Source organism: Rosa rugosa, chromosome 6, assembly GCF_958449725.1.
Source record: "Rosa rugosa chromosome 6, drRosRugo1.1, whole genome shotgun sequence".
Classification (NCBI taxonomy): domain Eukaryota; kingdom Viridiplantae; phylum Streptophyta; class Magnoliopsida; order Rosales; family Rosaceae; genus Rosa; species Rosa rugosa.
Window position 1 is genome coordinate 18950934 of NC_084825.1, and position 24119 is coordinate 18975052.

Consider the following 24119-nt stretch of genomic DNA (forward strand, 5'->3'; position numbering starts at 1 on the left):
TAATCCTGCTACTGCACTCGTCCAATCTTGCTACTGCACTCATACTCGTCTAGTTTTGCTACTGCACTTGTACTCTTGTCCTGCTACTGCACTCGTCATCGCTTAATCCTGCTACTACACTCGTCCAATCCTGCTACTGCACTCGCTGCACTCATACTTGTCCAGTTCTGCTACTGCACTTTTTCCTACGTGCCGGAGCTTTTCTTCTCACTGGTTTTGTTCGATTATTTCTTGTGTCATCACCCTTTTGCACCTCCACACAGTAGCCAATTTGAACCATAAACAATGAATATCATATCATTAACATAAACCATAAACTATAAAGTAGCAGATCAATTCAATTTGAACATTAGCATATCATATAATTGACAGTAGCCGATCATATCATTGACAGTAGCCGATCATATCAAAGTAAACCACAGAACCTTAGTGATACTAAATTCTTGAATCTGCTCCTCATGTATATCAAAGTAAACTACAGAACCTTTGTTACGCCCCGAATCAAATTTTTCATGTCTACTTTCAATAAAGCTTTGTGGTTTTTACTCAAAAAAAAAAAAAAAAAAAAAAACAATGAGGAATGACGACTTTCTATACAATTTATTTAAGTTTCGATATTTTAGGGGGCCCTAAAAGTTGACTTTTTGACCGGGTCAAAATTTGAAAATTTTTTCTTCATGAAAGTCGTAGAGGACGTTAAACCGAGCGCGTACATATTTGGTTCGTAAAAATTGGACTTCATATGCAAAAGTTATAAGCGAAATACGAAAGTTACTGTTTATGGTAATTAGGAAAATTACTGTGGGTAGGTCAGAAACCTACCCAGCCACTTTTCTCTCTCTTCTTCCCCGATCTTCTCTCTCTTCGTCTCTCTCCCCCACGTCGGCCCTCTCCCGTTTTTCCTTGATTTCTCCGGCATCCGGCAACCAAACGGCGCGCCACCACCCATAAAAGAACCGCCTCTTTCTCCTCTACACGTTGGTACCCGTGGGTCACGGCAATTTGGCCAGAAAACCATCAATTTTTGCCAAAATCGTCACTGTAGCAGTTGTGTTCTCTGGCAAAATTCTTCATTTTCCGGCCACTTCCGGAAGTGAAATCGATCCTATTAAGAGCGCCTCAAGTCACTGATCATCTTCCCTCAAAGCTTCTAGCTGAAATTCTCACTGTGGAAGGAGAATTTGAAGGATTTCCAAATCGGTAAGTTTGGAAATTGATGAAACTCGGTTTAGGACAGTGGCAGTGTCGTAAATTATGATGAAACTCGAGTATTTTAGTCATTTGCCATTAAAATTGGGAATCAGGCTTAATTCATTTGGCTTTTGGGCCTGGGCTCATGTCCTTATTTGTATAAATCTTTTTACAAGTAGGTTTTTTGTGTTTATATCTTTGGTCATGTGCTACTATGTAATTTTCTATTTTTTTTTTTCTCCACATTCTTGAAGAGATGAATTTGCCCTTAGAAATATGACGGAAACCAAGCTGACTAACAGTCAAACTGACGGCATGCATGTATTTATGTTGGATCGGGTTTTGAAGCCCAAACACCGTTCTTCAGTTTTGTAAGTATAAAAATCTTAATTCTCAGTAGTCCATATCTCATGTACTGTTTTTAAAAATTTTCCTAAAATAAAAAGAAGAGATTTAGTTGCAAATAATTGATTTACAGGGTATGAAAGTAATATCAAAGTTACATGGCACATACAGAAACTATGAGGGAGCAAAGTAAAAGAGAAATACATTATTTGAACTGCATTGGCAGTTCATCTTTCATTACTACAGTAATCTGCAAAGCTAGACAAAGTATAGTGAATGGTAGCTAGCTGATCATCACCTAGCTGAAAGAGTGCATGTTAGCTCCACATTTGAACATATTGGAATCAAATTGCTTACAGGCATTGGTTGTGGGCATAGAGAAGGCTTCGGCGGGATTTCTGGGTGTTCAACATCTGCTACAAGCATCTGTGTGACTCTCTTCATTGAAGGTCGGTCACTTGGTTTCACTTGAATACACCACAAGGCAGTTACAATCATTTTTTTAATTAATTTCCTTTCCTCTGCTGTTGCATCTCCAATCTCCAAGTCCTTCCCATCAGTATATTGATCATGCACCCAGGAGGGGAAGTAAATTTGGCTTGAGTGATCAACAACGGCATTTACATTTTTCCTTCTGCTTGCCATTTCCATCAACAACATTCCAAAACTATAGACATCAGCTTTGTATGAAACACCACCAATGTTTTTATAAAACAACTCGGGAGCAATGTATCCCATGGTGCCTCTTGCTGCAATTGAAGGGATGATGCTATGATTCGCTGGATATAGTTTCGCTAGCCCAAAGTCAGAAATCTTTGGCATAAAATTCTCATCGAGTAGAATATTATGAGGCTTGATATCAAAATGCAGAATTTGCATTTCACAACCTTGATGCAAATATTCAATACCCTCAGCAACTCCAATTGCAATCTCGTACATTTTCTTGTAACTTAAAGTGATGGATCCTTGTTTAGAGTAAATGTATTTATCAAGAGACCCATTTGGCATGAAATCATATACTAAAGCGCGCTTTGAACCCTCGACACAATAACCAACAAGCTGCACCACATTAACATGATGAATCCTTCCAATAGTAGTTATTTCACTCATGAAATCTTCCCCATTAGCATTAGACTTACCTAACAACTTAATGGCTCCAAAGTGGCCGCTCTGTAATTTTCCTTTAAATACGGACCCATAACCCCCTTCCCCTAACTTATCCTTGAATCCGTTAGACATTTTCTTAATGTTGGAGTAAGAGTACCTTATAGGCATGAAATTATCTCTATGCAAAAAATCTTCTATGGTGTTGTAGGTCGACCGATGTCTTCTTCGCCACTTATGGATCAAAAGTGCAATCACGAATGGACCTCCAAATATTAATTTTACCATTACAACACTTGCAATGATAGCAATGCAGAATTGATAATCATATTCTGCAAAGATGTAAATAACAAAAGTGAACAAAATGATAGTTGACTATATTTTGTAAAAGTCAATAAACTGACAGAAAATAGAAAAAAAAAAAAAAAAACAAGAAAGAGGTACTGTATTACCATACTTGAATATTGGAAGCTAATTTGATAATAAATTTGGCTCACAAATTAGTGGATGAGAAATGGTAGGAGTCAGATCAGAGTCAGGGTAATTACCAAAAGAACAAACTGGGAGAAAGAAAAGATACAAAATCAGCTCCCCTAGAATTTGAAATAAACCTGTAGTGACAAAGAACAAATAAAATCATGAGCACATATAGCTGTAAAGTATGAGTTTATGATTCCTTAATTGAGTCTAGAAATCATGGCGCATATATGTACCTTCGATGCTGCGTGTGAAACATGTATCCTCATCGAGGCACCACTGCGCTCTTGAAGAAACAATATCAACATGATACTGAAGCTCAAAGCCATAGACAAGTTGGTTGAGTATGTCTTGATAGGAAACGTTTTGCTTCTTTCCCTTTTCCCAGAACGGATTCGAACCACCGGTCATAGTCATCCAAACTATGCTGCACCCGGGCTCCAAATCCGCCAACATGGTACGGCCTAGCATCACATAACTGTACGCTTCTGATTTAACACATGGTGGAGCGTCCACATACAGAGAAGAATTCATGGGCTTTGCACAGTTCAAGAAAGTAACTGGTGTGACTGAAAAAAATGCTGGCCAGTATACATCCCCATCCCTGTAACTGAAATTATATCTGGCCAAAGGAAAACGAGGAAGGGAAGTGCAATTGTTCTTCTCAAGGCCAGGATCTACCAGTCGGATTGTTGTGTTTTCGTAGTCAATGGCCTTCACGTAGTACTTTCCAGAATATAGGAGCAACATCGTGACGTTGTTGTCGCAGTTCAAGGTGAAACTCGAGTTGCCACAATAGCTTGGATCATGTTCTAGTCGAAAAGGGTAGCTTATGTTATGGAGATCGCCGCAAGAAGAAGGGACACACTTTTCGTTATCTCCCGGAATAAGACTTCTATGGATGAGGCTGGAGGAAGAAACAGCATTACAAGTAGTAGTATTACCAGATAATCCAAGAACAATAAAGGATACAATTGAAACCCGAGCACACAATAAGGAGAAGCTCCTTTTCCCCATGGAGAGGGATCAGGAATTTTGGATTCGCACACAAAGAGCAGTACGTATACTTAGGTTGTCTTTCAATGATCATTTGGGCTCTTAATTTGATATAGGTCTAATTTCACCAAGGAAATTTCGTTGCAGGTACTTTTTCTATTGCAGTTCAAATGAACTCGTCTCTACTAGTCTTGCCACGTTTGTATTGAAGAAGTCGCGGTCTCGTACCATTTACGCAACAGGGAAATCCCTTTCCAAGTGTAATTTAGATGCAACTAGGCAGAAGGCCCGCGCGGTGCTGCGGGTATACTATTGATATGGTTGAATTTTACATTAAAACTACGTTGCAAATATGTTGGATATAGTAAAACTATATTACACATTGTTTTACGTTATAGATATATTACATTGAAACACATTGTTTTACGTTATAGATATATTACATTGAAACTACATTACAGGGAGATGTTAAAGGCTATAGATGCTAACCAAAAATCTGGTGCCTTTTGCAGATTGCAAATGTGGTATTTAGCCAGATTTCCAAAAATATGCATGCTAACCAAGTAGTTGTTTATGTACATTGTGCCAAAAATGGTTAGGCTTGGCCGAAACATGTGAAGACAGGTAGCATTTACATGAAGTCTTCCAATGAGTCTCCAAATGAGTCTTCAAGTGAATTTGTAAGGATGTCAGCCCTGCAGTAGATGAAAGTGACATAAGAGTTGTATATGGTAAATTTTGTGATTAGTGTAAACATTATAGGTGAAAGTAACTGTGCTCACATTTTGAGATTTTTGGTTGGATTGCTTGTTGGACGATTGAATGTTCCTTTTTTTTGTTGTTGAAACTTTGTCAGCTTGAGGGCTGGATGTTGTCGGCTGTTGAGCTCGAGGGCTGAATTCTCTGTGTTGGATTCAGTCCACGAATATCTTCATGGATTCCCTTGACAATCACGTTTTGTGTAGTGCCTATTTCAAGTTGCAGGAGTTTGATTTGGCCCTCTATTCGGAGAATTTCTGGTGGTAGTATATTTGGATTGTCAAGATTTTTGTTGAGGATGAGGTCCTCACATGTCGTACCAAATAGTTCTTCCGCCTGTTTCCCCTTTATGATGGTTGATGCCTCATCAGTCTCATCATTTATCAATGCAGTTACTATGAATCTGGAGAAAGAGAAAAAAGAAAACAAAATTTGCATTAGGGTCAGTAACTGAAGCTAGTATTACGGAGAAAAATTTATAGTGGTGTTTAAAATTTTACTTAATACAGCAAAGTACACAGACATTGACAAAAGCTGCAACGCTATATCTTCATCAAAATTCGCAGAATGATATATGGAAAATAATGACGTGACTGATATCTATGCCAGTATTCACAAAAGATGCAAAATAGTTTAATTGAGAAGTTCATGACAATTGGAAACCAAAATCAAATATAGAAGGGAGTTTCAGATGTGATGGGAAGTGATGAGGCATAGGACACATGAATTGGCTCAATTGTTGTTGAACTTCTTCATTTGTACAACTGCAAAGCGAAAAAATAAAAAATTGAGAATGTCAAACTTTAGTCTACAGTATAAACTTTCTTTTCATTCCTCATTACATATTTGTGTTTAGCAGTCATAAGTATTCCATGAAAGATGAAATCTGCACCCTTATTAACTTGGAATTTCTATTCTGAAAGTTTAGTGGAGTAATGAATTAATTATGTTGATAGTTAAGCAACATGAAAGTTAGTACGTTACCTGTAAAGAGGTTGCTGCATATCATGTTCTGCACAGATTAGTAATTGGCTTTGTGGCTTTTTCCTCATTTCCTTGAAGCATTTTGGGCAAGCCAAATAGAACCACCTTTCTTCTGGCACAAATTTGCCTATTTTCGCTGTGCAATATACCGTTTTATTCTGTAATGTAAAGCAGAAACAAAACATTAGAATGACATCGTATTTGTATATAGGTGAAGTGAGAATAATTGTTTTATTGGTTATTAATTAGGAGTGTAAATTGTTTACCTTATAGTTGTTTGGATCACAGATGTTTAAATCTGAGACAGACATCTGTTTGACAGCCTGTAACTCTGCCGGAGTCCTTGGTTGTTTGGGTCGGGTTGATAAGATGTGTGCAGCATGATGAGGTTCGCCAAAGCTGTGTTTACATACTAAACTAATTAATTCTCTAGAGACGTCAGGGAAAGAAATTTCATTTGAAGTGATAGATTACAGATGAAACAAAAAATGACATGGAACAGGTTTCAAACTTGCAAAGATAATAAATTTTGTGGAAAGATGAGAAATTGTATGCTTACTATTGTTTGTAGTCCTCAGCCTCCTTCATATCCGGATTCAGGAAAAAGAAAGTGTTCCCTGTGTTTGATAGTGCAATTTTGTCTGCAATATGAAAGTAGTTGAAGTGAAGATACTGTTTGTTTTCAAATTAAATTCTTATTGTATGTTTGAAGTTAGGATTACATACCATGATATTTGTTAACTTTAAGGCTTGTAAAAACCGCAAGTACAGGTGCAGGCGTTGTCCTGATAGCATTAATATCAATTGTGCGTGCAACGTCTCCCCACAAAGTGACTTGTACATCTTCTTTTCTGTAATTGTAATTTCAATTAGATAGGTTTAATATAATTTAATTAGATGTTTTGGGTATGAAGTGGCATGGAAAAATATGCATGTATTTTTTTTTTGGTTGGAAGTTGCTGTGTTACCGTATATTCTGCATGTAGATATCACATCGCAACGTGACTCGGTTGTCAGATGTCAGTCTCTTCAGGAGGTTGAATAATTTTGATTCTACCGAAAATGTCTGTTTTTTTTTTATTTTTTATTTTTTAAATGAATTCGCTTAGTTAGCATGCTGAATGTGGCCGTTTCAGAAGTATTCTAATACCGGAAAAGTTTAATGGTCAGTAGTTACCTGAGAGGATTTCGTTCTTTGAACGGCTAGCAAGAAGACTGTAGTCGATCAAGTAGAAGCGATGTAGTGGAATAGAGGCTGGTAATTCTTGAATGTGTTTAATAATGGTCTTGCCAGTGATATGGATCTGTGCTTAATAACCTTTCCGTGCAGGGTGTGGTACTATTTTGTAGCCTGGCTGGCTGTAGCTTGTAAAGAAGCGGCTGATTTCATATATATTTCCTTGGACAATGTTGGATGCCAGTAGTTCGCAGTTCTCTTGTCTTATGAATCCGTGGATTGCATCATTCTAATTGTAAAATATAAAAATTTAATGTTCTTGTTGCCTAATTTAGTAATCAGAAATGAAATAGGGTATTAAGTATCTTACCATTTCATCCACCAATATAAATTGGAGGCCTTCATTTTTTTCCACAGGTTTGTATTTTTTTGATTCCCAACGCCTGCATACACTGACTCTGATTTGGATGTTGTTTTGGCATGGTTCAATGTCACGAATTCGAACAGTGCGTATTGCCATGAGTTCCTACACACATTTGGTTTAAATGTTAGTATTTGGTATCAATGTTTATATGAGTGTTGTTAGCCTCATGGAAAATTTAATGACAATACAGATTGCTTTTCATGGTCATAATAGAGACAAAAATATAAGTATGTTGCTGAATTATAGGTAGCAATTAAATGAAATATATGAAGTCCCAATATGTATTATTATAAAAAAACTCATAGCAGTATGATTGCTTCAATATTATTTAACTTTACAGGAAGTAAATAGATATCTACTTGGTGGTTGGCTAACGAACTGAGCAAGATGATTATATAAAGAGCCTTAGTAATTTTCTGTTCAGAAAATCAGAAAATTGAAAATAAGAAAGAAAGAAGAGATTCTAGACAGAACACAGATCGAAGTGATTACTATGAGAGATTTTAAAATATGAGAAGATATTATTTTAATTGAATTGTCTTTCAAAAAAAGCAAGATATTATTTTAAAAAAAGCATAGGAAATATCACATTAGGTGATGTAGAAGCAAAATGCAAAAGCAAAAGCGCACCTTGGATCTGCAAAAGCACTGAAGTTGCTCTTTACCCAAAAACTACACCACATTGTTGATAAAAACAAAGATGAACACAACAGAATCCATAGAGTTCGTTTGATGAAAACAAAGCTCTCCCAATAAGCTCAAAACAACTCCATGGTCTCCACCTCCGTAAAATTGGTTAGTTTTTACTTTTTAGTTGTGTTCATGAAAAACACAAAACCCCCAAGCACCCAAAACAGATAAAACCCAGATGGCCAGATGATATTCGAGGCTTTAGAGTCCAAATTAGCTCTGAAATTAAGATCAAAGCCACCCACACCTTGAACACAGACATTAATATCACACAATCAATGATCCCAAAAAACCCAATTGGCTAAACATCTCTTATTTCATACCAATTATGCAAGATTGAAGACACACTGCGCACCAAACAAAAATAATATTAAGCTCTACATATTGACTGTCGTAGAGACAGCTATATGGAAATTCAACCACTTGAACAATGAGTTATCAAAGACTTAACTGAAGAAGTAATAGAGTTGAAGTGAAACTCATTGTCCAAGTGATTGAATTCGCATATACCTGTGATAAATCATTGAAAGATTCTGTTGAAGCTAAATTGCAGGTAAAAACCTAAACCTTTAGCCTAAATTAATGGATACAAATTGACATAGAAAGCAAATAGAAAGGAATATATAGATGAATTGTATAAGAAGTGGAAATGGTAGCAATCAAACAGCAGGCTAGATGGCTCTATGCATGCGAGTAGCTGCTTAGAATAAGAGTACAGGAAGAAGAAGTGTGATTACCTTTCTTGGTATGAGCTCCGTCACGTCTCTATTTCCAGGTGAGAGCTGAATTGAGCGATTTAGTATGGAAGCGTTTGTTAAAGATCATATGTATAAGAGCTCAATTGAGTGATTGAATTATACGTGTAAGAGCTGGTGAAGGTGTTGCAGATACGTGTAAGCACTGGTGAACGTTGTGGTGATACGTGTAAGGAATCCTTTTTTTGCTGGATACGTGTGGTGAACGTTGTGGTGATACAGATCATGCAGACAACCCAAAGTTCCCAAACAAACACCTTTCTATCTCTCTCAGAGCATCTGTTTCTGCTGAAATGAAGGCACGCGATACATGAAGGAGTGGTGGTATCTCAGCAAAGCAACAGGTGGCCTATGCAATTCCTATAAACAAAGAAGGGCAAAAAGGTGCTGCCACTGTTCATTTCGTTTCTCGTCACTCCGTTTGCGCTTTAGTATAGTTATAATTACTTCCCTTTCAACCAGTCACCAGTAGTCCCAGTACGTTTATATTCAACAATTGACTTACAAATTGGAATTAGGGTCCTAGAACTCAAAACACCAAGACAAGTAAAAATTATCTCACTACTCTAAGAACAGATTTTTATTTCCACTAACCAAATTTAAAATAAAATGACTATTCTGCCCTCAATCTAATTAAAAAACTACTACCATGCCACACACTCTCTCTCATCCCCTGATTCTCCGATCTTCTCTCTCTCTGCATGGCAGCTCCGGAACCGGAGGACGAATCCGATCACCCCGCCCGACCCGGCCCTTCGCCTCCCCGTATGCCAGCTCGTACCAGATTGAGCTACTCTCTCTCTGTCACGCCCCGAATTTTGAATAATAAATTCAAATCCGAAACATGAATTAAACCACTTAATCAAATAAACGTTCTGAATTTTTTTCTCAATATAATCTCACCACAAGGTACACAAACTCCAAATCTCGAAACCTCGAGTTCATTATTACAATTCACTCTCACAAGCAATATTGTAAAGCTCTAAATGAGCATAACACACCTCACAACTTACAATTGCTGTAAAACTCTAACAATTGCTCTAACCGCACGGTCACCGTCCTGGTTCTCCTGTCCTGTAGGATTACCCGCTACACAATTTGAATAGTGTACCGGGAGTTGCAACAACACAAAACCCGGTAAGCTTTTGACAGCTAGTATGAGTAAACAAGAAAGAACTGTTGATTTATTAAATTACAAGACCACCACAAACCCACGTTACTTTCTCACTCTCATATATATATATAGACACTTATGAGTTACTCTCAATTTAGCTCATAAGATCACTCACTCTCATATATATATATATACACTTATGAGTTACTCTCAATTTAGCTCATAAGATCACTCACTCTCATATATATATATATATAGACACTTATGAGTTACTCTCAAATTCGCTCATAAGATCACTCACTCTCATATATATATATATACACTTATGAGTTACTCTCAATTTAGCTCATAAGATCACTCACTCTCATATATATATATATATAGACACTTATGAGTTACTCTCAAATTCGCTCATAAGATTTCCCAACATTTGGTAGACAGACTCATATATATATATAGACCCTTATGAGTTACTCTCAATTTCCCTCATAAGGTTACCATATATATATTGACACTTATGAGTTACTCTCAATTTCACTCATAAGGTCACTCCACATTTGGCAGACAGACTAGAGCTCTAACTGAACATAACCACTCGTCCGGCCACAGACGTGATTACGATTTAATACTATTAATAACCACCAGCCCGGTACGAGAGCGTGATTCACTAATAGATGCCATGGTCACCTCGTGACCTAGTGATCTCCACAGATCACAACAATTTATTGTTCCTCAACAATAAAACTCAACACCTCTCACAATATATTGTTTCTCAACAATAAACTCAATACCTCTCACAATATATTGTTTCTCAACAATAAACTCAATACCTCTCACAATATATTGTTTCTCAACAATAAACTCAATACCTCTCACAATATGTTGTTTCTCAACAATAACTCAACACAACTCCAACAATACATATTATTTCACGTAATAATATATATACAGACATTCACACAGGAATGTCTAGTAACACCAACAATAGTTCATATGATTGCAACAAAATAAAGCAATTAATTGTATTGGGTTCGTAATATGAACCACGTGAGGTTTACTCACCTCGATAATCCCGCTGCGTCTTCAATTCAGCTCAAAATACGATCCACAATCGTCCACCAACTCAAACCGTCAATCACCTAGTCAGATACGATCTTAACTTAGCAATCATTCATAAACAACACATATACGGAAATCCAACGGTCGGATTCTAATTTAATGATGATCCAACGGTCAGATCGAATTTATACGATGATCCAACGGTCGGATCCTAATTATACGATGATCCAACGGTCGGATCCTCACGGATCGCCCTTAGGATCATCCTCCAAAATTATCACAAAGATCCAATGGTCAGATCTTCTTGAATCACTCTAACAAACATCTCCATAAAATTATACGAAAATCTGACGGTCGGATTCTCACGAATCGCCTTCCGAATCATTGTTTTACATTTATACGAAGATCCAACGGTCGGATCTTCGCCCATGACCACACAAAGCCACTGGGACAGTCATAAGATCATCATATCCAAATTTGAAGTAAAACCGATGGTCAGATCCTCACAGATCGTAAACCGAAGATAAAACGTAAAAACGTTAAATAGTAACGTCAAAACATAAATTCACTATTTATCAACGTTTTCTAAAATGACCTTGTAATATATCAAAACGCTCGTAAGGATGCGTAGATCATCACCTAGATAATAAAAACTCAAAATATGGTCGAATACGCCGCCACAAGCGGCGGTCAGTGGGCGGTCAACGGCGGTCAACGCGGCGGTCAACCACCTCCTCTGGCCACCAAATTTCATCCACAGCATCATCTCAACATTTCCAATCACTTTCTCAACTGTGACAAAGTCAGAAAATACCTTGAAGTAGCCGAACAATTAAGCACTCCGATGTACAGTGAAATTTTCCAATTATGCTTTCTTCCTCCATGCTTCGATCTGGGTTATGAGACTTGGCGAGCATGAAGAGCGGCTTAAGGCGCTTCTAATGGACCTGGGTTTATGACTGGAGGTGGCCGGAAATCGGCGTTGACTAATTTGCTACAGTAAAAATGTTGGCTTCGATCTCCACATTTCCGGCCAAATCGTCGTAAACAACTCCCACATGCGTGATAAGGAGGAAGAGACGAGTCTATCGATGCTCGCAGCTCGCCATTTGGTGGTCTAGAGGTGGTGAAAGAGGAGGTTGCAGAAGAGAGAAAGAGAGAGTTGCAGAAGAGAGAGACTGAGAGAGCACGGGGGAAGGAGAGAGAAAAGAAAGAAAAGTTACCTGGCTACAGTAACATTTCAAATTTATACCAATCTACCATAAACAGTAACTTTCATATTTTGCTTATAACTTTCGCATACGAACTCCGATTTTTACGTACCACATATGCACGCACTCGGTTTAATGTCCTCTACAACTTTCATGAAGGAAGTTTTCCCAAATTCCCAATGTATAAAAAGTCACTTTTTGAGACCCCCTAAATAACGTTCGTTTTTCGAAAATTAATCGTTCGAACTAATTCCACAATTCCTCCGAGCCTCGTACTCGCTCCCACTATCGTGAAATCATTTCTAAAAATCCACATAATTTAATTTGGATTTTTCGGGGTATTACACTCTCTCTCTCTCTCTCCGCCATGGCAGCTCCGGAACCGAAGGACGAATCCGATCTCCCCGGCCCTTCGCCTCCCCATATGCTAGCTCATACCAGATCGAGCTACTCTCTCTCTCTGTCACTGCAGCTTCGGATCCAGCTTCTTGCAAAATATTCTTTTCAGCGACAATCTCCTTCTGAAACCTCCAGTTTTAACAGTGTCTGCCCCATTATCTTCCCTTTATCCTGCCTTTAAGGCGCGTCTCCGAATACATCATCTAGCTTAGCTTGCAGTCAAAACACCACCCTTCTGCAAATGCTCTATGTGTTGTGTCAAACCATGGTGTTGAAAAGTATAATAGCATTTTCAGACGAGCTTATGAGAAGGGAAAGGATTACAGCTGCCTTTGGGCCAAAGAGAAAGCGGCTCCCGAATTGTAGGCTTAACAGAACATTGATGTTGTGGTAGGTGATTTCCAGCCATAGAGTATTACTATAGTAGGTTCTTTCCCTCATCCAATTTCAACGATAGAAGTTAATCTTTCTATGGAGTTGTTGATTTAAATTTTTTTCTTTTAAAAAAAAAAAAAAAATTTGAGATGGAGCTTCTTCGTTGCAAATCAAAATGGTGCTAATTCTGTTTTGCAACAGAATGCCCAGAAGGAAAGAAAAAAGAGAAAAAATGTTTTATTGTCTCCTAATAAAACATTTAGGGGGGGGGGGGGGGGGGGCGCTTTCCAACATTTATTGTCTCCCAGTAAAAGTTTTGAATTAATGTAATCTTCTCATCTTTTTTGTAATCAAAGTTTTATTTGTATAATTTTATAGAGATTAATTCTCATTCTAGCGACCTAAAGGTTTATGGGGGGACAATAAAGGTATATTGGGGGGCAATAAACTTCTCCGGCGACCTCTTTGAGGACCTCCGGCGAGGTTTCATAAACTTGTATTGTTCCTAGTAAATATTTATTGGGGGCAGTAAATGTTTATTGGGGGAGTAATAAACCTTTTTGGTAACCTATGAGATCTCCAACGATCTTTTTGGGGACCTCCGGTGGCTAGCGATCAGTGACGGGACTCTGATGAAGTCACCTATGGCTTCTCTCTTCCATTTTCTCTCTCTATATGACAAAGGGGTGAAGGCAAAATAGCCTCCAAAAAAAAAAAACGTATTAGAGTCTTTATGGGTAAATGGGGAAAAAAATGAGTGATGTAAGGGGAGAAAAAGTCCCTAAGATTAGGGTAAATGATCAAAACCCCTTATAATTACTCTCATCATACTCTGTCTCTGTCTCTCATTCACGATGGAAATTTCGTACAATTTTTTCAAAAAAGAAAAAAAAGGCGAAGAAGTTTCTTTCAAAGCTTCTAAATCTTTTTCCACGTTACTTTTTCTTTCTACGATATCTTCTCATCTTATCTTCTTATCTGATTTTTTTTTCGTCTCTTTTTTCTTAATAGAAATTGATATCATTAGAAAGCAGTTGTCAACAAGCTAGAGTTTACATTAGGGTTGGCCATTTTAACCCAAAAACCTGAAAAATCGAACCGGCCAATTCAAGACGGGTTTTTAACAAAAAAAAAACACACGAAAATATTTATTTGTGTGTGACTCTGTGTATATAGGTACCTATCTCAAAATCTTGACCCGTATCAGACTTGGTAACAGGTTCGAGATGAGAATTACAATACTATCTCCATCAAAACCTTGGCTCCATCACACCCCAATTTCCATTAATAATCTAATGCACCGAACAATACTTTTTTCTTATTTTTCTTTTTCCTAAACTGTAATATGGTCAACAAGTACCATAGCTAATGATGAATGGTTTCCTAATGCTCTGACGCGTGTTCTAGATGGCCAAGCAGCCTATTACCAAGTCTGATACTTGGACCATAGAAAGCCTTGACCGCCTGCAGCTGTACGACAAGTCCTATTCTTCCTCTGGAATGCAAGCGCGTGTTACATAAGGTGGGGTGCAACAATTGCACCTTCGGGGTTCTTTCTTCTTCTTTGTTTTTTTATTTTATTTTTTTTTTATTTTTTGAAAAAAAAAATTTGACCAAGCAACTAAGCGAGTGAAATTTATTTAATGAAAAGAAGGTTACAAAGAGGAAGGAAGTAGAACAGGCATAAAAAACGCAGCTAACTTTCAATCAAAAGAACACAAATTAACGAAATTAAAAATTAGGAATACCTAAACAATCCCTATTAGGAAGACCTTCGGGGTTCATAATTACATATGCAGTATCACTCTAACTCAGCAATTACTTCTAGTTGAAGGTTTCTAATTCTTGCAGGCATACTTGCACTTGTTCCTGTAGGACCTGTAGACGGAAAAGGATTTGGCGGCATGGTTAAGTTCTCTTCTCCTTCCAACATATGAACCACCCCTTTCATGGAAGGACGATCTACTGGATGCCATTGGATGCACCAGAGCCCTACAATCGCAAGTCTCCTTGCAATTACAGTATCTCCTTCTTCCTCAACATGGATTCGTAGGTCTTCACCTTCTTCTAAAAGATTATAGATCCATTCTGGGTAGTAAACTTCAGTTATGTTCTCTGTTGTTGAACTGATGTTCTTTCTTCCTCCTACCAACTCCAGCAAAACCATTCCATAACTATACACATCTGACTTATAGGATACATTTCCAAAGTTTCTTGAGAACACTTCAGGTGCAATGTACCCCATGGTTCCTCTAGCTGTAGTCATTGACACTATACTTTGGTCCTTGGAACATAACTTGGCCAAACCAAAATCAGAAATCTTTGGGATGAAGTTATGGTCTAGCAAAACATTTTGAGGTTTAATATCAAAATGCAGGATTCTTTGATCGCAGCCTTGGTGCAGATATTCAATTCCTTTAGCTATACCTAAAGCAATATCTTGCAACTTTTCCCAACCAAGGAAAGAATTGTTATTGTCTGCTGATGAAATGAAATCTTGTAGCGAACCATTAGGTAAGAAATCATAAACAAGAGCTCGTCTACATCCATCCGCGCAGAATCCAACCAAGCGAACCACATTGACATGGTGGATATGACCCATTGTTCCTACCTCATTGACAAACTCATCCCCATTCCCCTTGGTACTAGTATTGAGGACTTTCACAGCAACAAAACATTCAGAAGAAAGCTTTCCCTTATAAACAGTTCCATAGGCTCCTTGGCCTAAATTATCATTGAACTGATTTGTAATCCGCTTAATATCTGCATAAGAATATCTGCTTGGTTTGAGAGCTCTGTAATCGTCTAAAAATCTTTCAATTTTTAATTGATTCTCCTTTTCTTTTCTGTCAGAACGATAGACACAATAAGTTGCAGCAGCAAGTAGGACGAGTACAAATGAGCCCAGAGATGCACCTGCAAATTAGTATTTAAGTAAATATCACCAATGCGTTTGAGATATGAAACCAAGCAAGTAACCTTTTAGGAAACTCACCAGTAGCTACTGACTTCGTTTGTCCACCTGCAAAAGATAATAGCAAAATTAGACCACTGTCATCTTTCTCAACTCTGTTCGAGTTGTGAGCTATTGCAAGGACATAATTAATATTGGAGTTACATTTCAAGGACCGTAGGGGTCATATCTTTCACAAAAGTAATATGCAACTACTTAACCTCTTCCTGCAATACTCTGTACCAATTGTTCAATTTTGTATCAAAGTCTCATCTCGTGCAAATATGCTTTGCCTGGAAATTAACCATCATGCCCTCATGTTTATATGCTTTGTTCAGTTTCCATCTATTTTCATGAATGCAGGAATTAATAACCAACATATCAATAATAAATAATTAAATGAAACACTTTACCTCCTTTCCTCATGTTAAGGCATTCAATATCAGTACTTTGGGTTCCTTTGTTCTTCAATCCACATTTGTTGCCCTGCGCTTCACATAGTCCACAATCTGGTTCAGACCATTTCAAATAACGGTTTCTAGGCGCGAACGAGTTGTACGGAATTGATGAAAGATTATACATCTTTGTACAAGACAGGAGGGGTAAGTCGTCAATGTAATGATAAGAAGAAAACAAATAAATTTGGTAGCCAGGGCCCCTAAAGCAGGGGATTGGGTATCCCAATTCCCTTTCACCTAGAGAACAATTGAATAAGGTAATATCATCTAATAGGTCTTCTGGGTACCGGAAGGGAGAGAGTGACATGTCGTGGGATTTCAATAGCTTCACCAGCAAGCAATTTTCCGGGTCATATAGCTGGATTGTCTGATTCTTATAGTCTATGCTTTCGATTGGGAATTTGAACGGAGTATATGGCAGCTCAAGAATGGTTTCATGCTTTTCATTACAGGATACAAGAAACCCAGGATACCCACAATGATCTGGGTGGTGGCTACCTTTGAGGCTAAAAGGGAATTTGATAGCTGGGCCATGATCCACACACTTCAATTCTGGGCAACTATTCTGGGTTTCAGTTTCACCAAGGACTTCGGAGGAGAAAGCTAGTAAGATGAAGCAAAAGGAAGAGAGGAGAGTTTGCAGCATTTCTGAGGTAATAATAGCAATGCCCATTGTTTCTTCAGGACACGAAATAAAATGGAATCTAGTATTCTGATATATTTGGATGGATCTTCAAATGGTTAGAATAAAATTTGAAACCAAAGTCCAGTAGATCCTATTCAACTAACCAATTGAAGCAAAAAAATTGTTCAAAAAGAAACAGAGAAAAACAAAAGAAGCAATTAGTATGGGGGAGGAAAAAGTCATATGAAGGTAAAAAAGTCCAAAGTTGACTGAAAAGGATTGGTCATTTTTGCTCAACCTACTCAATAACAATTAACAATAAAAAAAAATAAAAATAAAAAAACAGAGCCAGTAACACAGAGCAGAAATATGATCAAGTCTTTGTGTGATGAAGCAAGTGTTTGGCAAACTGAACCGGGAAAAATAAAAAAGCTGCTAGCTGATTATTTGAAGACCATTTTCACTACTGAAGGAATTGATCTTGATGCTATTTTGGAAATCCTGAATGCAACTCCGGTTAGGGTTACTAAAAATATGAAAGATGATTTGATCAAGCGTTACAGTACTGATGATAAGATTAAGGCTGCACCGTTTCAAATGTATCTCTCAAAAAGTCTAGAACCTGATGATATGTCGCCTTTCTTTTTTCAAAAGTATTGGCAGGTGGTAAGCTTGGATGTCTGTACTGCTATCAGAGATGTTTTAGAAAAGTGGAGAAGTTTGGGAGGAATCAAATTTTACACACCTATGCCTTATTCCAAAAATAAAAGACCCCTACTTAATTTAGGCCTATAGCTCTTTGTAAAGTGATTTATAGAATCAGCTCAAAGGTTGCAGCAAATAGATTGAAAAAATAGTTGCCTGAAATTATATCTCCACTACAGAGTGCCTATGTTCCAAGGCGTGTGATCTCAAACAATACTCTAGTTGCAACTGAAACAACACACTTCATGCATCAGTTGAGAAATCAAGAAGCAGCTTTTTTTCTTTCTAAAGCTTGATATTAGTAAAGCCTATGATAGGCTTGAATGGAGTTTCTTGCATGCAATGTTGACAAAATTGGGATTCATTCCTTAATAGATTAATATGATTATGAACCACTTAGTATTTCTCAGGTATGCAATTCTTGTTAGTGGAGAACCAACTGCTAAAATAATCCGTTCATGAGGAATTAGACATAGGGATCCACTGTCACCGTATTTGCTCATACTTTGTGTTGAAGGGCTATATGCTTTAATCTTAGAGCTGCCTAAAATAATGTTATTAATGGCCTCAAGATGTGTGCTCCTACTTTGCAGCACTTTGCATTGGGAAGAGGGTTTTGGGTTCCATGGGAATTAGGGCTGGGCATTTAGCCCGAAAAACCGAAACCCGACCTGCACCGGCCCGGGACAGAACCGGATGGTTCGGGCTTTTAAAAAAAAATTTGAAAGTTATTGAAAGCCCGGCCCGATACCATTATTAAACGGTCCAGGCCCAGGCCTGAGAATGTGAGAAAAAAAAAAGCCCGAAAGCCCGATATCATTGGTACTTCGACATATGTTCGCATATTACTCGTCCAGAATCAAGCTTACCATAGAGTTGCAGCAGGGGATTATGAACCCAAGTAAAACCTAAACGCACCGTCTATCCCAATTCGATTAAACCCTAGCCTCTCTCACGACTCAGTCGCAGCCTCTCTCTCTCTCTCTGTCTCTCTCATTCTCACTCCCAAGTCCCGATCCGATCAAACCCAAGCAAAAAGATTCCCGATTCCAGAAATGCTATGAAGTATGAACAACTCTCTCATCGCAGCATCTCAATCCCTCATTCTTTCTAAATCTCATTGCAGCCTCGTTTTCAGTTCTCAACCTTCTTTTCTTCTTCTTCTTCTTCTTCTCGCTTAGAGGGTCCGTAGCTTCAAAATCTCATCTTTATTCTCACTTTGTTTGCTTACTTGCAGAAGAAACGGTTTCATGATCATCTTCGTTGACTCCTCTTTTGACATCTACTTCTACAAAAGCTGAAGAGCACAACCAGAATTCCAGAAATCACTTACTAAGCCTTCTTCAGTTCAAGCTATTCTAAAGGGCATCAAACAAGTATTCCAAAAAGGGCATCAAACAGGTATTCCATATTGCATGCTCCTTGTACTGCTGCTTCTTGTTCTCTGATAGATTTGAAGCTTCCGTTTGGAGTTTTCACCGAAATATCTGGGAATTTCAAGCTTTTGTTTATGGTTTATATGCATATTTGTGAATTGTGATTATTAACTACCGATTTCTCCAAATCTCTGTCAGCAGCTGACCATGGCCACTGATGATTCGAGGATGGGGAAAGAAATTGTGCCAGCATCTAGAGAGAAAGAAGAACAGGCTGAACAGCAGCCTCCAACCGAAATGAAAAAGAGAAAGAGGGCAAAGAGGAAAGTCAAGAAACCAGTGCAGCCATTGAAACCAACCTCAAGGAGTTGGGTCTGGAAGCACTTCGAGAAGTATGAGAATCCCATGTACGAGAAAGTTGATGGAAAGCAGAAGCAGGTTGGCCATGAATTACGAGCTAAGTGTAATTATTGCTTGAGTGGTTTTGCTGCTGATTCTGGTTTTAATGGCACTAGTACACTTAGTAGGCACATTGAGAAAGTATGCAAAAAGTATCCTGGTAGGTTAGACTTAGAACAAACTGTTTTAGGTAGTGATCAAACAAAAGATGCATCTTTAGCTATGAGGAAATGGTCCCCTGATGCTTGTGACACTGCTTGTTGTAAGATGATTGTCATGGATGAGCTTTCATTTTCTCACGTCGAGAAAGATGGATTTAAGCACTTCTGTGAAGTGGCTGTGCCTATGTGGAAGGTTCCTTCTAGGCGGGTAATTGTTAAGAGGTTTTTTGCATTGTAAGATGAAAAAAAAGAGAAACTATGGTTAGAATTAGCCAAGCACAGAGTCTCACTTACAACCGATACATGGACATCGGTTCAAAATGTAAATTACATGGTTTTGACAGCACACTTTATTGATCATGGCTGGAGAATGCACAAAAGAATCCTAAACTTTTATGTCATTCCCAACCACTAAGGCACAAGCATGGGAAAACTTTTAGAGTCATGTTTGGTTCAGTGGAAGATTGATAAGGTTTTAATAGTGAGTGTAGACAATGCATCGGCTAATAAGGTAGCGATAGATTACTTGAGGAGGAAGATGGGCGATTGGGCTATTCCCCCTGTTTTGGGAGCCAGTCATTTGCATGTTAGGTGCCTTGCTCATGTTCTAAACTTGATTGTGAGATCAGGTTTGACCATTTTAGATAGGTCAGTGGCTCCAATAAGAAATGCTGTGAAGTATGTGAGGAGTTCTCCGGCAAGGTTGGATGCTTTTAGGATGTGTGTAGAAAAAGAAAAGCTGGAAAGCAATAAAATATATGTGCTTGATGTTCCAACCAGATGAAACAGCACGTATTTGATGTTAAATACAGTCTTGGCGTTAAGAAAGGCTTTTGAGAGGATGGCAGAAGAAGAGGAGTAAAAGTTCAGTAGTTATATCGATGAGGATGATGAGTTTGATGAGGACAATGAATTAGTACAAGGTGAGGTAAAGAACAAGAAGCATAGGAAGAGGATTGGCCCACCTGATGGAAGTGATTGGGAGAGGGCAGTAGTCTTTGTGCAATTTATGAGGGTATTTTATGATGTAACCCTCAGAATTAGTGCATCGACAAAGCCAACTGCCCATAGGGCATTTCATGACATCGTGGCTATAGAGGGAGAGATAGATGCTCTATTTGTGAAGCCTGAAATGGCCGAGGGCAGCGAGGCAGAGAAGATTTTGGTTAGTATGGCTGTGAAAATGAAATCCAAGTTCAAGAAGTACTTCGGTGCCATTGAAGATCTAAATCAACTCCTTCTAGTGCCATTAGTTCTGGATCCCCGATACAAGCTTAAGAACTTTGAGTATACATTGGTGAAGCAGCTGAATTTTGATGTAAGTGTTATGAAGGAGAAGAGCGGGCATCTCAAAGAGCTTTTGATAAGCTTGATGGATTTGTATGCAGCCTCATCTAATGCTTCCCAAAAAAAAAACAACAAAGAAGCTGCTCCAAGTGATTGGTGCAGCTCCTCGGCATCGAAATCAGTGAGTGGAAAGATAGCTGAAATGCTTGAGGATTGGGAGAGGGAGCTCCAAGATAGTTGTGAAGTGGTTGTCGAGAGTGATGTGGATAGGTACCTGTTAGATCCTATTGAGATGCCTCCAAAGAATGTTGAGTTCAATATCTTGGTGTGGTGGAAGCTCAATGGTGCCAAATATCCAAACCTACAAGCTGTTGCAAGGGATGTTCTTGCCATTCAAGTATCTACAGTGGCATCAGAAAGCTATTTTAGCACGGGGAATAGGGTTATTGATCCCTACCGGAGTTCCTTGACTCCAAAATCTGTTGAAGCATTGATATGCTTGCAGAATTGGATCAAATCAGAAGATGCCTCTTCCATTGAATACTATCCGACAATAGACGAGATGGAATTCTATGAGTCAGCTGAAATAGATACTATCATTTGAAGTTTGTGTCTTTTTTTCTTTTGTTTAAGCTGCTGTGTAATGTCATTTAAATATGCATGTATTAACTGTTTTGCTATTATCCACAAAATATGCAAAGGAAAAAAATGCAGCGAAGTCCCCAAAGGGTACCAAAAAACAGAAGAAAGCTGCTGTTTCAGAGCAAGGTTATTGATCTGTCTATCTTTTATATTTTATTGCTGATCATATTTGAAAGTTGAGTTGTTGGATGTTGCTGAGAATATTAGATAAGTTTGTGACTTTGTGGTCATATTTGATAGTACAGTTACTACTTGATGTATTATTTTTTATTTTTCTGCTCAGTTTTGATGTTTGGTATTGAATTTTTTTTCTATCAGGGAAGCAGCCCATCGAAGCTAATTGAAGGTAGCTGTCTAGGCGTCTAGCTGATATTTGGAATGAGTTGAATCAAGTTGCTACTTCAGTGCTTCTTGAAGTTAGAACTTAGAAGCATGGATAATTTGGAAGTTTGGAACATTGATATTTATGTTAACTTGGTTAAATTCTGTCATTCTGTGTTTGAACTTTGAACTTTGAACTGTGAACTGCTGTGTTAATTTAATTTGAGACCTGGAACTTATTCATTGTTGATTGTTGAATATTGAATTTGATACAAGTCTTCTGCGTGCATAGAATGATAAAATAAGATTTGGATATGGAAGAAGTTAAAAAAAATTCCAGAAAGAATGAAAGAAAGGCAGGTCGATCTCCTGCTGTCTTTAGGCTTAAAATCGGGCCTGAAAAGAACCGAGGGACCGGCCCGTTTTAATTCGGTCCGAGCCCAACTCGGTCCTAAAGTTTGTTACATGCCTTTTTGGGCTCGACCCGATTACTTCGGGCCCGGGCCGGTTTTCGCAAATTTTTTTTGGGCCCGGCCCGTGCCCAACCCTAATGGGAATTAGAGGTCTTTGCGAGGCTGAGGAAAAATATACTCGGCTACGATGACTATTAAGACAACCAGATAAGAACAAAAATGGTAAAAAGAGCTTGGATTCCATTCTATTTCCCGAAGACCATGTACTGTTCATGAAGGTAAAAAAAGAGAAATTTTTTTTCCTCTTTTGTGTCTTTATTAGTAATATGACATGAGTTGACAAAGTCAACTATCATTTGGAAAGAAAAAAAAAATGAGGTCCAAATGCCAATTTTAGAGGTGAAGCTCCCTTAGTTCAATCACAAAGTTAATTACAAAATAAATTTTTATTCAGAAAAATGAACGAAAAAGGATTTCACAACTCATTTTTTCCTCCCTCTATGTTCTATTTACAATAACCGTTTTCTTCCATTATATTTTTTTATTTTCTCAAACAAAAACAATTACTCTACGTGAAGGAAAGCTAGTAATAATAGGGTTTTTGTCAATTTACCCCAATTCTAGAGATTTTCTTCCCACTTACCCCATTAAGTTTTTTTTAATTCTTCTTTACCCAAAACACTCTAAGGAGGTCTTCTGATACGCTCAAAGCAAGCGCATAATTTAACCCTAAAATATCATCAATAGTATAAGCAAGTAGGGATCGATCTAATCCGGGGATTGAGGGTACACCTGTTATTTTAAAACAATTAATTAAGACACAAAATAAATTATTTACATAAAGAAAACAACATATAGACATATTTACGAATTCAAAGGGGGGTGTTTTGGTTTAGGGTTCCGAAAATTAACTAAGTGAAGAAAATAAATAAAACACAAAAACATAATTACAAGAATGAAATGAGAGAAACAAAGATCAAAACCAAAGCTATAATCAAATTCGATTCAACCCTAATATTGTTCATCTAAGTCATGAGAAAGAGTCGATCATGTGAAATATTCTAAGCAAATAATTTCCCATATTTTACTTTCCAATGCTAATTAACCTAAGTGAAAGCACAAAGATTAATCCTATCAAACATGCATTCAAGTTCTAGAAAGCTAGACAATCATAACATGTTAGACGCATGAAGAACACAAGAAAGGATATCAACTCAAGTGTACAACTTAGTATGAAAAAGTCCATCTAATTGCAATCCTTTTCAATTAAATTCGGTTTTTGTCCAAAACCTTTACTACTTTTGATTAAAGTTCACAAAACAATAAGTTGAATCATGTTCTTAAATCTAGCACCAATCATATAAAAACCCTAAGTGTTTCGAACCACATAAGATTAACATACGAGAGATATCAATTAAGCAAATTTAATTAAACAATCTCACAAAAGCAACTGAGAATCACAATATAGGAATGGAAAATCTCATTCAATTATATAAATTTCAGAATTGACAACTTCGTTCAAACACCAATGTCAACTAGAACATAACCAACGAAAATCAAAACAAGGTTACAAAGAAGAGGTCGAATTACACCGTGGATGGAAGATGAGGATGGATGATTGACGTTGTTGGCTTCTTGAATCTCGAAAGCAAGCTCTAAGGGTGGTGATGGATGGTGAATGCTCACGGCTCCTTCTTCTCTTCTTTGGCCTTGCTTGAA

General features: G+C 37.8%; 3 protein-coding genes across 5 annotated transcripts; all 3 read right to left on the bottom strand.

The window, feature by feature from the left end:
* Window positions 1-1720: 1720 nt before the first annotated feature.
* Window positions 1721-4242, bottom strand: LOC133717715 (rust resistance kinase Lr10-like). The gene is made up of 3 exons (XM_062144431.1): window positions 3354-4242; window positions 3189-3251; window positions 1721-2972 (listed from the first exon to the last, which is right to left on the bottom strand). Exons 1-3 carry the CDS (start codon window positions 4132-4134, stop codon window positions 1831-1833), a joined length of 1986 nt encoding a protein of 661 aa, XP_062000415.1. The 5' UTR covers window positions 4135-4242; the 3' UTR covers window positions 1721-1830.
* Window positions 4243-4392: 150 nt separating this feature from the next.
* Window positions 4393-12257, bottom strand: LOC133717717 (replication protein A 70 kDa DNA-binding subunit C-like). Of its 3 annotated transcripts, XM_062144433.1 has the most exons (12): window positions 11890-12257; window positions 11079-11155; window positions 8885-9991; window positions 7404-7559; window positions 7034-7322; window positions 6825-6922; window positions 6583-6707; window positions 6416-6497; window positions 6123-6255; window positions 5857-6014; window positions 4896-5275; window positions 4393-4808 (listed from the first exon to the last, which is right to left on the bottom strand). In XM_062144433.1, the coding sequence occupies exons 6-11, from the start codon at window positions 6836-6838 to the stop codon at window positions 4966-4968; spliced, it is 822 nt and encodes a 273-aa protein (XP_062000417.1). In that variant the 5' UTR covers window positions 6839-6922; window positions 7034-7322; window positions 7404-7559; window positions 8885-9991; window positions 11079-11155; window positions 11890-12257; the 3' UTR covers window positions 4393-4808; window positions 4896-4965. The 3 variants fall into 3 exon arrangements, with proteins under 3 accessions (XP_062000417.1, XP_062000418.1, XP_062000419.1); XM_062144434.1 differs by lacking the exon at window positions 8885-9991; XM_062144435.1 differs by lacking the exons at window positions 4393-4808; window positions 4896-5275 and adding an exon at window positions 5285-5636 and having other exon boundaries at window positions 11890-12256.
* Window positions 12258-14740: 2483 nt separating this feature from the next.
* Window positions 14741-17243, bottom strand: LOC133717716 (rust resistance kinase Lr10-like). The gene is made up of 3 exons (XM_062144432.1): window positions 16427-17243; window positions 16056-16082; window positions 14741-15976 (listed from the first exon to the last, which is right to left on the bottom strand). The coding sequence occupies exons 1-3, from the start codon at window positions 17142-17144 to the stop codon at window positions 14862-14864; spliced, it is 1860 nt and encodes a 619-aa protein (XP_062000416.1). The 5' UTR covers window positions 17145-17243; the 3' UTR covers window positions 14741-14861.
* Between the last annotated feature and the right edge of the window lie 6876 nt (window positions 17244-24119).